The sequence below is a fragment of the Motacilla alba genome, chromosome Z (assembly GCF_015832195.1).
Source record: "Motacilla alba alba isolate MOTALB_02 chromosome Z, Motacilla_alba_V1.0_pri, whole genome shotgun sequence".
NCBI lineage: Eukaryota > Metazoa > Chordata > Aves > Passeriformes > Motacillidae > Motacilla > Motacilla alba.
The window spans coordinates 33,196,728-33,214,400 of record NC_052046.1 but is presented as its reverse complement, the minus strand read 5'-3'; the positions used below and the strand labels follow the sequence as shown (position 1 = coordinate 33,214,400).

General features: G+C 37.6%; 1 protein-coding gene across 3 annotated transcripts in view; it reads right to left on the bottom strand.

Moving 5' to 3' along the window:
• Positions 1-1,098: 1,098 nt before the first annotated feature.
• The window catches only part of SNX24 (sorting nexin 24), an 87,696-nt gene continuing 71,121 nt past the window's right edge, over positions 1,099-17,673 (bottom strand). For 2 of the 3 annotated variants that reach the window (XM_038123414.1, XM_038123415.1), the window contains exons 4-7: positions 8,640-8,734; positions 7,496-7,528; positions 6,577-6,641; positions 1,099-1,952 (exon numbers count right to left, since the gene is read on the bottom strand). In XM_038123414.1, coding sequence (XP_037979342.1) covers positions 1,882-1,952; positions 6,577-6,641; positions 7,496-7,528; positions 8,640-8,734 — 264 coding nt within the window. In that variant the 3' untranslated portion in view covers positions 1,099-1,881. Of the gene's footprint in view, positions 1,953-4,109; positions 4,232-6,576; positions 6,642-7,495; positions 7,529-8,639; positions 8,735-17,673 lie in introns of all 3 variants that reach the window. The other variant, XR_005255156.1, reaches the window with a different exon arrangement.

The following is a 17,673-nucleotide window of genomic DNA, read 5'->3' as shown; positions in this document are numbered from 1 at the left end:
GTCACTGTAGGGTAACACTTAAGAGACACCTGTGTTAAGTTCTGGGCAGGTATGTGGATTTTTTTGTTCTGAGTTAACTGCTTTAGGGCTCGAGACGGAAGAGGCAGTGCCAAGATCTGATGGAGGGCTCATCCACCTGTAACACAGGCAGGCAGCACACCACTCCTCTTTGTAGTGACTCATTTGGGTGTCCTGAAGGAGCTCTGAGGTATCCAGAGCCAAAGTGATTCAGGGTAGAAGAGGCTGCTACAGCAAAGAGCCTGTAGGTACCTACTGGCATTCCATTCACAAGGAAACAGGAAAAAACTGTGGGCAGGGATTTACCCTAGGTTCTCCTGACATATCATTTGCAGTTAGAGGATGCTCCTGCTGGTTCTTCATCCACAGCCCTGGGGCCTCTCCTGAAGGTAAATACAGACACTTCTTTTCAGAGACCTGTGAAAGGATTACTGTTCTCTGCAAACAGAGCTGGAGGAGAACTTGGCAAGGGCCTCTACATTTGCCTAGTGCTAGGCAATCAGATTTCCATTTTACCCATGATCACTTTTCTTTCTACTAGCTGTTTAAAGTAAAATTCTCTGAAAAGCAGCTCTGGGAGCAGGGTTAGCAAGCAGGAGTGAGAATGCCTCAGTCTGCCAGTAGCTGAAAGCTCTCCTGGAGGCTGAGCCTACAGACCTCATGAAGTTACGGTACCTGAACAAGTGCTGCAGTCACAGGCCTACCTCTTTTCAAAGTCCCGGCTTTCCACTCTCTCCAAATGGCTTCCAAACACATTTAGTAGTTGGAGCAGGCAAGCTGTGTGTCTCCAGGATCACGTTTGTGCCCGGCTTTGCCATTGCTGCTTTTGTATAACACTCTCTTCTGCTGATGAGCCCAGTGACTTACTCTGTGTTCCATTAACCTTAATTTTTTTCACCAAGACATACAGTTCTGTAAGGTTACCACGTTCAGCTAAGCTAAGAGCTAAGAACTTTAAATGAGCAGACACACAGGTATTTTCTCACACTTCATGGGGAGACCGACATCTGTGAGACCCATCTCAGAGGACAGAATCTCAGAATAATTTCAATAGAAAAATTTCACAAAAAAACACTGAAGTGGTACGTTCATGTCCTAGTAATTTATTTTGCATTGTCCAGTAGCACACATACAAATTTCCAGTTAAATCTGAACATACATATATATGTATCAGTTTTAGTTTGATCATAATCTTAATAATATTCTTGCTTTAGTTTACAACAGGGTTGTATGTTCTGTGACTTACAAAATGTTAATATATGGAATACAGTCAGCAAGTTGGTGTGGAGAGTAAACAAATACACAGGTTAGATGTCATAACTGAATGGACATGTGCAAAAGCCACATAGAAGCTCCTGGTAAGTAAAATAATTTCAACTGAAATCTAGAAAATTTCCTCAGAGAGTGGTATGTGTTTCAGAATGTGAAAGCATGTTTCCAATTCTGCATACACTCTCTTCAGCACTTTTAATCCATCCAGTGCCAGCAATGGGTAATGTTCTAGGAAAAATCCTGGTGCAAAATGGTTTAGTGTTTGCTTTAAGAGAAATTATAGAAATAATTAGTAAAAGTTTTCTCTTCAAAGGTTAGCATAATTCAGTGTATGACTTAGAACATTTAGTGTTAAATAGAGCATGTCAATATATAGAAAGTATAAATAACTTCAATACTGTTGTTTCCATATCTTTTTTTTTTTTTAAAGCAGCAACTGTAATGACAGGGATTTTATTTAAAAAGACATAATGCTTGAACTTAATCTGAGGTTATGCCTCTTGCTTCTGAGCATAATTTTCACATCACAGAATTTTATTCCTGTTAATTCTATTAACCATGACTTCAGCTTCTTCATGCCTTGTATTACTTCTACCTGGGCAGTAAGTGAGGATAAAATATTCCATGTAGAATGCCGTCTATAACTACGTTTGGAAAGTCATCTGAAAAAAAAGGGAAAAAAAGAGGAAGAAACTTACTTTCTTATCCATGTCAGTACAATATAAATGTTTTTGTGAAACTTAACTAGGTAAGGCCTCATTTACTTTGGGTTACTGCATCCCTCAACTGTTTATCCATGTTGAGGATGGCCTATTAGTAATGCTGTTTCAGCACTAAAGCCACTTCAGGGTAGCAGTGGGCATTGCATGAATGCGCTGCCAGATTTGTAGCTTATTGATTTAAAGGGATGTTCTAATACTTAAGGCTGCTAGGCTCCAGCTCTTTATCTGAACCTTTTCTCACAAGGAAGACGGATTACGCTGGCAATTCAGTTTCTAACAAAATCTCAATATACTTGAAGAAATTTCTGGATTAATACTGCGAATACTTCAAAGCTGTTTTTTGTAGTGTGGTTATAGCAATGTTTAGACTGAGAAGACTTGAGGATGCCGGTACAAAAATGATTATTTGAGGCAAGAAATTTTCAAGTTGTCCGATCAACATAAAATATCATGTTACAAAATATCATCCTACAGTACTTGAAGGAAAAAATTCCCACTACTTTTTTGTCACGGATGCAGAGGAAACTGCCATTTAATTTTCATGTTCCATCTGGCATGAAAGAATTGCCTGATAGAACACAATAACAGATCCACATGTTATGTACATGGATGTACACTGTTGAATTGAAAACATTTTTGAAATGCACCAACACCTAAGGTTTTAATGAAGGGTCTATTTAAATCACCAGGCATTAAAACTAAGAATTTCTGATCATATGTTACAACCTTAAAATTGTTAGTATACTAGAAATGGATTTCCTGCTAAGAGCAGACGGTTCCTGATGTGGAACTTTCCACATGAAACAAACCTTCAACTATCAGCCTACAGGTATTCACAAAGGGGAGATGCAGCTTTTATAAAAATCATCAGTACGTGATAAATTAGATCACCTAATGTGGGTGGGAATTAGGGTTTGCCCCTAATTCTTTCAGATAAATAATTTTGGAAGTGAAAATACTGAGTGAAGTAAAAATACTGAGCAAAGGTAGATTTGGACCCTATAAAAGCAATCCTTATTGTCTTAAATGTGTTATTTCATTGTTATTAATAAAGTGATTTCAGAGTATTACAGATGAACATAGATACTTTAGGATGTTTTTATGAATGGTAACCTCCACTGTAAACAATATGTGCATAATTCTATCCAGCTTCTCATAGTAAATCATAATTGTAAATGACTTGTTAATTTATTGAATCCATTAGTGTTTCCACAAATTCTGTAAGATCATCATCTTACAGAATTACCCTGGCAGAATAACCCTATACAGTTGTCATTAATTACCAAAATACACTTGTAAAGATGATTTGATGTTTTCCTTGTAGATTAAATGATGCAGTTCCAGAAACCAGTTTTTATTGGTTCTTCTATAACATACAGTATATATAGGAAAATAAGGATTGATTTTCAAAACTATACATACAATACTAGATTTAATACGAGCCTTTTCTGATTAAAAAAATCAAGCATATCACTTTAAGTCAAATGCAACTGAAGTATATATATATAAAACTTAAGTATAAACACAACAAATCACAGTCTTGCTGATCTGTGACCCTTGTATGGCTTAAAGAATCATCAGAACAATTTTCAGGCAACTGACAGTAAATCCAAGATCCCACTGTTTTAGCTTTTAAAGTATCATCTCCAATTTGAAGCGTATTAGGCTTTTCCTTTATTTTTCTTGAGTACATTAATTTTTTCTTTCTCCCCATACCCTTACACAAAAAGTAATGTGCACTTGGGCCCTCAGACTGATAAATACATCATGAAAAAGGCAATCTGAAAATCAATGAGGTTCATAACTGTGGATCTTATTTCTGGAAAAACTGTCTTGCAACTCAACAGTGCTTAAAGCCCAGTCACTAGAGTAATGGCAAGATTGTATTTTAAAAAGACAAGTCACAGTACAACGACAGGGTAAAAATTATTTTGAGTATTATATTCCAGAAATAGTTTTTTATTTTGTTTAAAACTTACACTATTTATTGACATATGTTAACACAGGCATTCCTGTATCCAGGAAAGACTTCTGATTGAAATTCACTTTCTTCAAAGACAACATACAATAAATCATTATTTGTTAATGGACACTTACTTTTGGTCATAGGTTGAACAACCTTGGCTGTTTTTACAAAGGAATCAGAATCTATCAAAGAAAGAACTGATCTGAGAGGAAAAATTTTAGAAAGCTCATCTATATTTTCTCTGTGCTGCAAACTAAAAACAAAGAAGAAGAATTAAAGGCAATGGTAGTTTTGTAAAAACTTTGTTTCTTTCTAACTAGACTTGAGTCGACTGGTAGAGGCTCTAGACTCAGGACTTGGTTTTCTTCTTCCTTTTTTAAACCACAACTCACATTCTAATTTGTGTTTTAATTCATTTAGTTAAAGAATGACTTGCAGTGAATTGGATGTTTTAGGGTTTTCAAATACAAAGAATACTCACCTGCCATATAAAATTGTAAATACTGTGGATCAAGGTCAGAAAATGCCTTGGCCAAAGTCTGAAATGTTCTTTATATCATATGTCATTAGTGAGGCCTACTCAATATTTAAACATGTTACTCATTAGAAGAGGGCTTTATCTTAATGCTTTTTTGCATTACTTCAAAGAACAGTTACAAAATTCATTGGAAAGTTCCTGATGATTTCACAAAAAGGAGCCTTAGCCTTACTCAGAGTAAGGCTTACTCCCTTACACATTATGGAAGGGAGAAAAATACCATCACACAGCTGCAGAATCTTGAAGTCTTACAGCAAAATGTTACTTGTGCGCTGGAAATACTAAGCACCATCTCAGTTTTTTGGGATGTGAAATCCATTTTCTCTCTTTACATGATGTTTGTAATTTATACCAGGCTCTTGAGGAATCAAGTGTACAATAAAGAGGAGCATTAAGCACTAAGATTAAGACATGCAACAAGGCTCACTCGAAGTATTAGTATAGGCAGCATCTGGACCAAATTTTAAACAGAGGTTTCTCTGTGGGTGATTCTGCATTACTGTTGTAATACTGTTATCACTTGGGTCAGACGTGACCCTGTGCAGTGATCCCCTCCCCCTACTGTGCTTTGGTCCATCGATTTTGTGATCTGCACTTCAGTCTCAAATGAACATTCAGTCTGTGAAATCAGACTAGTGCTAAGTCAAAGTAAAAGCTAAACAACCTTGTAATGTGTCTTCTGATGTGGACCTGAATCACACTGGACCTCTGTTGTCTGTGTTTCACTCTAGTTACACATTGGAGTTCAGTAAGACTTCACAGGGTCAGTAGTGTTTGGCCCCACTACTAGCTAGCATGGACACTGCCTGCAAAAGAGACTGCTTAACCCTCTCGAAATATATGAGCTTGTCCCTATGGTTTTGGTAAACAGCTTGAAAAAACAGCAGAACCACAGAGCAGCTGCAGCTGGGAGATGATTTGAGGTGATCTCGTCTGAACCCCTGTTCAAGAAGGAGCACCTGCAGGCAGTCGCCCAGGACCATGGCCAGGCAGCTTCTGCGTGTCTCCAAGACTGGAAACCCAACACCACTCTGGACAACCTGTGTCTGGGCTTGGGAAAATGTTCCTTATGTTCTAGTCCTACCACTGGGCAGCACAGAAAGAGATTGGCTTTGTCTTCTTATACCCTCCCCTCAAGTATTTATAAACATCTTGAGAAAATATCAAGGAAGTACACTGCATTGTCTAGGAAAAGCAAAAAAGTATTCTTTCCTAAATTTATTCTTAAAATTCTAATAAATTTTAAGGCAGTGTGAGAATCTGGTTTCTACACAGTATTTTGTAAAATGAAACAAAATGCCACATTAAACAAGAATTTATATGCAGCTCAGGGAGAAAATTCTCCTTTCAAAGCATATTACATTTTAAAAATAAAATATTTGTTAGAAATAACAAGTTCAAATAAGTAAAATGACAAAGCCAAGAGGAACCCACTCTGAAAATGGTACTTTTTTCCCCTGCACACATTGAATTTGAGAGAGGGTAAATTCTCTGAATTAGTAATTCAAAGAACTTTTTATATTAAAAAGAAGAGCTTATAACAATTTCCAATGCTCTTTTGAACCATGTAAGTCTAATGTAAATAGACTGTGAAATACATCACTTACACTTAAAGTACACTTTTTTTCCCCATAAAGAGCTCCAGAGGTTAGAAATGATAAGAAATAATAATCCAAATGGAAATACAAACATGCTTGCAGTAGATCAGCTGGTGTTTAGGGAAAAAGCACTTACAAAGGGCCTCCAAGTTCAAATCCTTCAGGCAAAACAGCCAAAGGGTCAACAACAAGAAAAGCAAAGCAGTGTTCTTCTTCCTTTGATTTGAATTCTCCGTAGGTTTGCCTGAGAGAACAACTGGGGGGAAAATTCCACCCTTTTACAAATCACCCATCCCACTTAGTGTTTTAATGGTTTCTTACACAAGAACTATCGTTTTATTGGCAGGTTATTAGATTTTGGACCAGTCATTTGACTAGGCTGGTATTAATAATAATAATGTGGTTTATGCCGTACAGGGTCAGATCAGTAAAGTGCTGTTAACAGATGACAGGTTTGATTACCGTTGGCTTTAGGCAAGACATATGGATCCCTTAGGAACAGCAGCACAGGCTGGTGGGACAGTTTGCTGGAAAGGTCAAGAATAGGGATGTCAGTATCAAGGGACAGCAAACAGACTATTCTACAAACTAGCTTTGATAAAGTGAGGTGGTTGAGCTGCCAGGAGCCTTGCAGTGCAATTCCACACACCAGTGCTGCCCAGAAGGGCAGGCTCCATCTCTGGGAAGCAAAACTTGCTGCTCCTCAGCCATACAGTTAAACCCTCAATATCAAGCTGGAGTGAAGGGGCTGCATCCAGGAGGACTGGCTTGCAGCTCTGAGACCTGCTGATGCTGCCCTGCTCCTTGGCATGTGGTGTCATGCAGGCTACAAGACCATCTACAGCCAGGCTCTGTAGGCTCTCCAAGCCACCAAGCTGACTCAAAATGTCACTGTGTTCTTGCAGACCCCAAGCAGCTGCTGTATCCATCACCTGTGGAGGGAAGCCCTTAGAAGTCCCCAAGGCCTAACTCTCGCCCTTGGCCACGGCCCGGACAGCCTTCCCCCAGCCCTCTTCACTCTGCTCTGTACATATACATTCCAAGTAGTGCTACCAGATGCAGATGAAGCTCTATCAAATGCATGGGGAAGAACCCAGATCTCTAATTTCTTCTGCTAAATCTTCTTGCTACAAAAATTACATTCCCAGATATATTTCAGAGCTAGCAGTTCTGTCAGTTTTGTATAGAATTTCTCAACACTAGCTTGAACAAGCCACACTAAAAATGGATAGATATAGCACAGCTGGTAATATTTAACAAATACAATTTTAATGCTAAACTACTTCTAATTTGTTAACGGCAAGGAACAAATAAAGTAAACGGCAATAATTTAAGTAGTTTATTAATCAGGTGCCCAATAAAGAGTAGAAATCAAGCTCACCTTGATTCTTCAGATTCTGTTTCATCAAAAGAGCTGCAAGTAAAGTGACAGGAAGCTTTGGTTACAACAAAATTAATTTTACAATTAAAACCCCCAAATCCTTTAAGAATCACCAAAGGGAGGGATCTTCTTCTGGTCAGTGGCCAGCCACATAATGCAACATAAGGAAATATACATGGGAGATTGTATCATTTTATAACCACCACTACTTGAAAATGACAGCATACATTTTACTGTAACAGATTAATTTCCATCTATCTATCTGTGAAGTGCTGAGGTGTAGTTCCACTGAGGATACTGGCTGATGTCATTAACTGCAAGTAAAAACTACAAGCCTGATAGCTTCTGAGTCACGCTGGACACTGCCCTGTGCCATAGAGACCTCCAAGGATAAGAGGGCCTCAAAATTATCTTCAGGTAAATTTGCCTTTCCACTACTGGGGATCCAAACAGCCTGCACCAAAGTGGAAAAAGGCCATGTGGCTTTCTGGGGAGCAGAATGGTAATGCTTCTGCACTATCAACCACATCATGTTATACATAGCAAAAGAAATTCTGCCTACGAAGCTCACAGCTGCAGATGGTAACAGAGCTTCCAGTAACACTGGTTTGAGTATTTCTGTAGCCCTTACACTCATCATACCAAGATTCCCTTCTGCCACTGGTTAGGAACCCTTCCCAGGGGATGGGCAATCGAGTCATTGGGGTAATGTCATCAGAGAGGTGAAAGAACCTCATTTTTGAACACATAGAGTGAGATCATAAAATGATCATGGAATGATGCACTACTTTGTGCATCATAAAACACATGCAAAGGCTTTCTATGCAATTTACTGAGTGCTTATGAATATCTTACATTTCAGTAGATACTTCATGATCTACAAGAAAGTCATATTTTTCTCATCTAAGCTCTCTTTTGCTTTCCAAGAATATTACATTAAACTTCCCTTCTGTCATTGAACATGCTGGATTTATTTTACAACCTTTTGGGGATATATAAACATACTTAACATGAACCTAATGCCCATTTATTTTACAGTGTTAGAGTTGGCAGCAAGACCATTTTAAGTCAATGGAATTGCATCAGCACTGAGTAGATACGGGCCTTTTGGCCTCCATATATTTTTCAGTAAAGGAGAGCTTACCCACAGCTTTCTGCTTTTGGCAAGGTAGGTACATGACGAACATTCAGAAAATCGAGAAATATCTTAGGGAGCTCTTCATTTTCTAAAATGACCGTCTGTAAAAAAAAAAGGGCACAATAGAAACCCAAGTTTAAAAAAATATTTTAGATATTGCACAGTTCCATTCAAGCTACTAAAACCTTTCTCTCTTGCAATACTTTTCAGTTCTCCATTTTTACACCTATTTTGGAATGCCTCCTTTTAATAGGAAAACCACAGTTCTTGATGAATCACTTAGAAATACATTCAGCTTATGCTACTACATTCTTTTTCACCTGCCATCACTGGTGCCAACCTATATTCCTCTCAAGCAGAGATGTCTGATTCTGGAACTAAGTTACTGGCATGCTCATTTGTGAATAAAGTTCTGTTTATTTAAAATATAAAATAAAACAACCATATCTTAGTGCTTTCATGTTCACCTCACAGAAGACTACCATTTGGCTTATGAGCAGAAGTCTTCACTTTGTGTAGTTTTATTAATGCATGTCTTGGTAAATGACAACAAGGGAAACTCCTTGCTTGGCTTGACAGGTCAGCTTACAATATACTCCATGTATCTGCACTATGGCTCTGAATGACAAAGCTCTGACCACACAGCTGCTGGCCAGACTTGCCACATTCTTCCACAACCGTGATACAATGGCCACATAATGGCCAGGCTACATCCTCTGTTTTTTGCCTTGATGAGATGATCTGTAGTTTCCACAAGGCAAAAAAAACCCAGTTCATAAATTCAACCAATGTTTCACCTGAAAGATAAAGCCCTTATTTCTTTACTGTTCATACTGACATGCACTCTGAAAACATGTATACTTTACAAGAAAAATGAAGCCATAAGATTTTTTAAAGAGATTTCCTTCATAAAGGCCTGATCTGAAGTGAATGTATGTATGTAAGAAACTTCACTGGATTTAAAATTAAATTGACTCCTAGAAGCAAAGCTTTCCATGTTCATCCTGTTCACTTTCCCACCCTATAACAGAAGAAATAAATACAGAGAAGAAACAAGTCTGGAAATACACGTTACTCTTATAGTCAGAAGGTAACTTACTCCTGCATGTGTATTATTTTACATTACAATATCACAAGGGAGACACTGGTATATAGAGGATAGCAGGATCACAAAAAAAAGAAAGGTTGGAAGAGACATCTAGAAGTCATCTAGGTTTTATAGCAAATGGTTTGGTTATTTGTGTAAGGCAAACCTGCTTAACATTAAAATTACATAAGATATGAATGGACTTAAAAGCATTTCAAAACAAAGGTATTTGAGAACTGGATATTTTTTTATGTTACATTTGCAAGTCTGAATTCAGAGGCTATACTTTCTTAACAGCTGAGGCCATCACTAAAATGTTTGAAAATAAATCAGGGAAAAATGCAGCTTTTGAACTTTTCTGTTCTAGATTTTAAGGGATGTAACAAACAAGAAGGTCTTAAGATGTTGGTAAGTGTTAAGCCTTTCAGTTCACCTCTGTATGAAGATGCTGCATTAAAAAATGCCACTCTGTTTGCATTCTGCAAAATCAGCACACTGCTGCTGAAAAATTTATCCCATTCTGCATTCTGCAAAGAAGGTGTGGAGGTGGACGCATATTCAGAGAGTGTGTGAATTGCATAGAAATGTGTATGACTGGCTCAAATAAAACCATCTTGCTAATTATATGCGATAAGGAACCGCAAAAAGTTGTAGAAAGATGTTTAAGGGCATCCGGTGCCTATGTGCAACTTCATACATACAACTCTTGACAGCTTTTTCTAAAAGCTGAGCTGCCTGCTGAGGCTGCTGAATGGAACAGGGAAGAACAGAAGGATACACCATTTTATAAAAGGAAAACTAACAGGTCTTACAAGCCTATTTGCTTCTACTTCCACTCACTTGAGATTACTATCTCCTTCTATTTTGGTTTGTTTTCTTGGGCTTTTTTTTTCCCCACAACAAGTCAACCCAAGCCCTGCTAATCCTGGCCTGACCAAATATCTTTCACAAAAAGATGTAAGCAAATAGCATCCATTTTAGTGTGTTAAGCCATACAGTTTGTTAGTGGTCAATAACTCTGCTTTGGTTGTCATTAAACTTGTAGATGTTTACTGAGTGAAATGTAGAATTTAAAGAGAAGCAAAGGCAATTTTGCACTCCTCTGTATTTGTACACCACCTCTGCTGTTTGGGAATTTTGTCATTTCCAGAATTTTATGAAGGAAGGAATGACTGCATTGACCAAAGGAGGATTTTGCAACTGATGTAATGTAATGTGACATGGATTTTTAAGTATTAAAAATAAAAATATGAAGTTTACATGTTAATTATATTATTAGGGGGCAAATTATCTTCTGGCTTGACTTCATTGGCTTTGATTCAACAAGGGGTGAGGACATAATCTTGCCATTTAAAATACACAGTGGAAACCAAAGGAAAGGAGAAAAAAAGCCTGATAACGACAACAAAACTAAACCAAAACAAAGAAAAACCAACAGAAAACCACACAAACCCCAAACCGACCAACCAACCAATACCAATACAAACCTCTACAAGCACCAACCAGCCACAAAGGATTAGGCATGTGAATATAGAAAAAAAAATCTAAGTATTCTCAGCTTCCTATTTAAGTTAAAAAAATTGCTCTTAAATCAGAAACGTTATTATAATTGGCTTAATTTACCTGGAACAACATATAACACAACAGAGTTTTTACTTCTGTCTGAAAACTTGTAAGAAATACATGTTTTGCAAACCTGACCATCTTTATATGGTAGGTGTGCAGAAAAGGAACCAGCAGGTAAAGTTTCTCAACCACTACCTATAATTTGTGATGTAATATGCTCAACTGCAGCATTTGTTCAAGTGAATATATGATATTGGCTTGTAAGCATGACTAGCTATCTTGTTTGCTCTGCCATCAGAAACTGAAAGACAGACAGTTTCAAAGAAATAAAACGTCACACTTAGTTCTTTGTAATGTGAATTTTTGTTGCATCCAATTTCTATCAAGATCATAGCAATGAATTTCAAATATGGGCCCCAGGGTGCTAAGCAACCTAATTTAAGAAAAAATCCCCAGGATGTATACTTCCTTCCTAAACTAAATATAACTCCCTCTTCCCCCAAAACGAAACCTAATATACAATCTCTTGCAAGTGATTTGGGAAGTGACTCCAAAAATACATTTTTCAGCTCATTGATTTCAGCTGAACTAAAAGTGCCATATTTCCTTAGAAAATTGTAAAGGGTATTTATCTGTTACTGTCACACTTTAATGAACTACTCTGTGCTTCAGGAGAAAAACCCACAACACAACACAACACAAGGGAAAGTCTGATGTTTACATCCGTAGAAATGTCTTTTTTATTGGAAGGGTGCAATTATTATTATGTAGGACAAATCATAAAATCCCTGATTTTTCTACCTTATCAGTTTCATAAAATCATGTTCTCTAAGGATGTCATTGATTAGTTGCACATGTTCTTTCAGTGACATCTGAAATACTTAATTGTCGGTTATCTTTTCTCCTTCAGTAAGTAAAATATAGTCACAAAATTGCAAAGGGACTTGTTCTGCCTTAACCTTAGCTAGATGCCATCATGCAGTGGAAAACAGTGCTAAAATATCACAGGATAATGCTCTCCAACAAGGGAGACATATAAACAGCATAATGATTTCCCATGAGTTTCTTTTTTAGAAAATTGTCACTAAAGCCAGGGTAAATGGTGACATATCTTCACAGAGGACACCGTGAAATCGAACACTGGCATTCTAGTTAGGCCCAAACCTACTCATCAGCCAATTATAACAGTAACTGAACATCTTGCTGAAAACCTGAACAAGACCACTTTGCTAACCTTCAGAGATCATGCCACAGAAATGCATTATTTTCTATTATTATTATTATTATTATTATTATTATTATTATTATTATTATTATTGCTGGTTTTAATGAAGAAAGATTTAAAAATAAATTTCTTACAGTCATCTATCACATTTTCTTGAGGTTGCTGAAAGAATTGTTGGAAAGGGAGAAAAGAGAGAGGGAGCTGAGTTACAGGGTTTTTACAGGCTTTTCTGTTCAATCGGGTTTAGTTTGAAAGGCTGTACTGTTAGGGTGAAAAAGTTCATGACAGTTTTTCCTCTCTTCACAGGGAAAGATGCTTCACAATACCTAATTCAGTGGTGCAGCTAAAATGGGGGAAAAGAAAATCAATACATTCCAGCTACAGTAAGTAGGCTAGAGTGTCAGTCTCCACTGGGACCAAAATCCACATCTTTTAGAACATTTTAGAGTCTATATTCTTCTATTAACCTGCTTTTCCTGAACTGCTTTCCACAGTCCCATGAAATGATAAAAAGGTTATCAAAAGAACACATTAAAAACCAAGTAGATAAAGGAACCAGACTTGAAAGATTAAGCTTTTATTTTTTAAAGTAATAGCAGATACAATCATGTTTTATAATATCCATTGTAAAGAACTATGAAGAAACTCACTCCCTTGTTCAGTGAGGCTTCTTAGAGGTTATTAACTGGCATTAATTCTAAAAAGAATTTCCACTTTTCATTACTACCGCAAGTATACACATATGTAAGAATAGAACAAGGTTATCAAACATGCTTAAAAACCTGTATAAAGTTTCAAGAAGCATGCAAACACATGTACGACAACACACAGGTGATGCTCCATATAAAGCACGAGCTACACTGTGTATGAAAGTGAAGTCAATAGTAAGAGTGACATCCATGCAGTGGAGTTTGAAAGGGAACAAATACTGACTATAGGTATTACAAGACAAAATAAATCCAATGAAGATCCAGAAGTTTCAACTGAACTATCTGAAAGATAATGTAAAGTCACAAGAGTTTAAAAAAAAGAAGGAGAGAGGGGAATTGCGCCTCTGAACCTCAAGACTGGAGGATACTTCCTGTGAGCTTAAAACTCCCCTAGTATCTCTTGAGTGACAAATCCATAGTAATCTCAAGCTATGCAAAGGATAAATTAGATGAAAGGGAAGCCAAATAGTTTAAATGACTACTGGATCATCAGTGAAAATAGGTATGCAGAAATTCATGACAGTGTCTGTAACTTACACTGCAAGGCAGTTTACTGATTTTAATTAAAAATACTACCACACAGGTCTAAAGATGAGAGCACTTCAGTTAGAAAGCTAGTTGAAAACATAGTTACAGTTTCAACTAATATTTAACTACTAAGTGCAGGCTTGTGGCTAAGTCTACAAATATAACCCATTTCATGTGAAAAATAAAATTCTGATTTTTTTTTTTTTCCAGAAAACTGGGAACATAATTTAGTGGGAGCAAACAGTGAACTTCTCTTCAGTAAAAGGAGACTAGTCCTTGAAAGATTAGAAAAAAAGTGCAAGGACAGTTCCTTTGAAAAATACAAATGAAAGGACACGGTCAATACAATTTCCTGAGACACTGCTCAAAGGATTGGAGGTTAAGACAAAGCTGGATGAGAAATGAAGAAATCAACAAAGCAAAAGCAAAAGAAACAGGCAGAAAGGAAAAAAAGGGTGGGCCAAGTTAATGACATTATAAAAACTTAGCAGGAACAAGAAAGGCTTTTAAAAATAAGTGACAGGAAAAAGTAATACAAAGAGTTAATGCATCCACTAATGACAGACACAAAATTAGATGCTGATTTCAAAATGTGTAAATTAGAAGTATTTTCAGAATTAACTGACCACTGGGAACATGGAAAATTAACAAGTAATTAAGATGATATGAATAGTGGTGGTGACTACAAACAGGTGCAGGAATATAAGAAGTGTAACAAATGTAATCTCAAATTATAACACCAGGCAGATTTCAAAATTGATAGGTTTTTGTTTTCTGTCAGTTGGGTACTGCCCTCCTTCTATGCTGATCCTTGTGCATCAGGGAGAAGGTTGCATGGGAAAAAGAAGCAAAATCCTGCAACAGATCTGACCAGGTAATTAAATACTATCATAAATACATAATCTACTTTAAAGTGGAAATGTCAGTTCTACATTTTCCAAATTTGCAAGTCCTAACCTTCTTCCTCTAAATATCAGGGTTTAGTGTATATTCCTGTCTACTTAATATGTGACAACCCTTTCTTAGAATTGTAGAATTATTTAGGTGGGAAAAGGTCTTTAAGGCCAACCCTTACTCAGCACTGCTGAATCCATCACTAAATCAAGTTCTTAAGTGCCATGTCTATGTCTTTTAAATACCTCCAGGGATGGAGACTCAAGTACTTCCCCAGACAGCTTGTTCCAATACTTGACAACCTGTTCCTTGAAGGAATTTTCCCTCACATCAGATCTAAACCTCCCCTGCCCAAGTAGAGGCCATTTCCTCTTATCCTGCCACTTCTTATCTGAGAGAGGAGACCAACCCCCATTCTGCCACTTTCATGTGGTTGTATAGTGATCAGTTCCCCCCTGAGAAAAATTTTCTCCAGGCTAAATCTGCCCAGGTGCCTCAGCTGTTTCCCAGAGGACTTGTGCTCCAGACCCTTCACCAGCTCCACTGCCCTTCTCTGGACATGCTCCAGTGCCTCAATGTCCTTCTTGAATTGAGGGGCTCAGATCTGAATGCAGGATTCAAGGTGTGGTGTCACCAGTGTCCAATACAGGGGGACAATCCCTGCCCTGGTCCTGCTGGCCACACAATTGTGGCCACACAGGCCAGGATGCCATGGACCTTCATGGCCACCTGGGCATAGCTGGCTCATGTTCAGCTGATGTCAAGCAGCACCCCCAGGTCCTTTTCTGCTGTGTAGCTTTCCAGCCTCTCTGCCCCCAGCCTGTATCATTACAGGGGGCTGTTACAACCCAAGGGCAGGACACAGCTCTTAGCCTTATTGAACCTCATCCAGTTGGCCTCAGCCCATCAATCCAGCCTGTCCAGATCCCTTTGCAGAGCCTTCCTACTTTCCAACAGATCAACACTGCTACCCACCTTAGTGTCATCTGCAAACTCATAGAGGGTACACTTGATCCCCACATCCAGACAATGGATAAAGCCTTTACACAGGGCTCTCCCCCACACTGAGCCCTGGAGAACAGCACTCCTGGCCAGGAGCTGGATGTAACCTCCACTCTCTGGGCCTGGCTGTCCAGCAAAGAGTATGTCTATCCAAGACATAAGTGGCCATTGTGAAGCCATCAGCATTCATCACTGTCAGATTTGAACTCAAAATACCCACCATACACTTTCATTTTCCCTTTTTTTTTTGGATCCTCATCAAAGCATTTCCATAGTTGAAATCATAAAACACACAGAAAGATATTTGCTTTTAACTGTAACACGTCAGCAGGAGCACAGTATTTCTTCACAGAAAACTTATTAATTTTCTGGATTAACAATGGTGTATAACATCTTGCTTATAGCTGCTTTAGAACCGGAGAACTACAAAAATTACAGTAATGATGATGATGATGACAACAGTAACAACAACAATAATTATAATAATAATGGCAATAGACTACCATGGAACAATTGGGTATTAAAGTGATATGCCTGTACCAGGAAGTTGGCAACTACAATAAGGAGTAGAATTATTGGCCACAAAGATATACACATCTGAATGAAAACTTATCACAGAACTGCTGTGATTGAAACAGAGAGACTGTGGATAGATGGTTACTGACTATATATCACAACAGAGGAAAGAGACTCTGTTTCAATACTTACTGCAGGCCCTGAAAGGTTAGAGCTTACTTTCATTTCTAAAAAGTTTTCTACACCCTCCCCCCCACCCCCCCCTTCCCTGCCAAAAGCCTTAAGACAAACTCAGCAAAGATAAGCCAATTGTTACAAGATCCTTGCAAAGATAAATAAGTTGTTATAAGATAGATTAGGAGAACACTACTCTGAGTGATGCATATAGGAAAAAAATGTAACAAAACAATTATGGACCTTAGAATGGCCATTAGCAACTGGGGGAGTGAGTTGCTGATGGCTATAATAGCATTTTCACTTCTTTTCAGCTTCATGACGGATCTCCCACAGCTTTAACTCATTTTACTGGCTTTGCTCAGAACGAGGGAAGAGACAGATGTTTGCTAAGGTCTGAGGAACTTATCTATGAAAACAAGTCTTGCTTTCCACAAGAAAGGCAATTTCATGCAAATCTTGTATCAAAATTTAAAAGTCATCTGAGCATTATTTCCTCATCTGCATTATTTCTACAAGATACTGTAACAAAAATGCTATTCAACTCTACAATAATTTCTTATTTTGTATCTCTGACATTTTCTTGTCAGATGTTTTGGGTCAGGGTAAACTCTTGAGAAATGATTCTACATTCCCTTTGAAACTAATTAGACTAAGCAGCAGGTATCAACTCTGAAGTCCAAACAAGAGAATGTAGAAAGCCCAGGGAATTCAGTTCACCTGGGGTTAATGAACTCAATTGTGTCATTTTTGCAGAGGTAAAACAGGGGTAACATAGCTGATGAAATATATTTAGATTTATATAGTAGTGGTTTTTGGGTTTTGTTTGTTAGTTTTGAGTGTTGGTAGCCCTTTCAGCACAAAATAACATATTGAATAAGTACTTCAGGCTATTTTGTAGTGTTGGAAGTGTAGTTACGATGAAATTGGCAAGATTTATTCTAAAAATTCTGAAGCTTACTTAAATTTTAGTCAACAAGAAAATACATGTTGTGTGCAAGACATTTACTTACCTTAATCAGCAAAAGAAAGGTAAAAAATCTGTGTGTAGGACTGAGTTTTTTTGGTTGGGTTTTTTTTCACCCTAATAGTTAATATACTAACAATTTACTTTGATATCTTGATTCTGTACTTGAGGCATGGTTGCTAACACAATGGCAAAGAAGCACAAAGTATATTTTGACCACTGACAAACTTAGAAATGGAGAAAAGGAAGAAAACTGGAGTCAGTCCTAACAGTACAGATAGACATCACAGGTATAGAACAAAAATATGAATGTATTTGTTTAAATTTGTGAAAGCAAAAGACTTTCTCATAGCAAGAGAAAACCCTGTTTT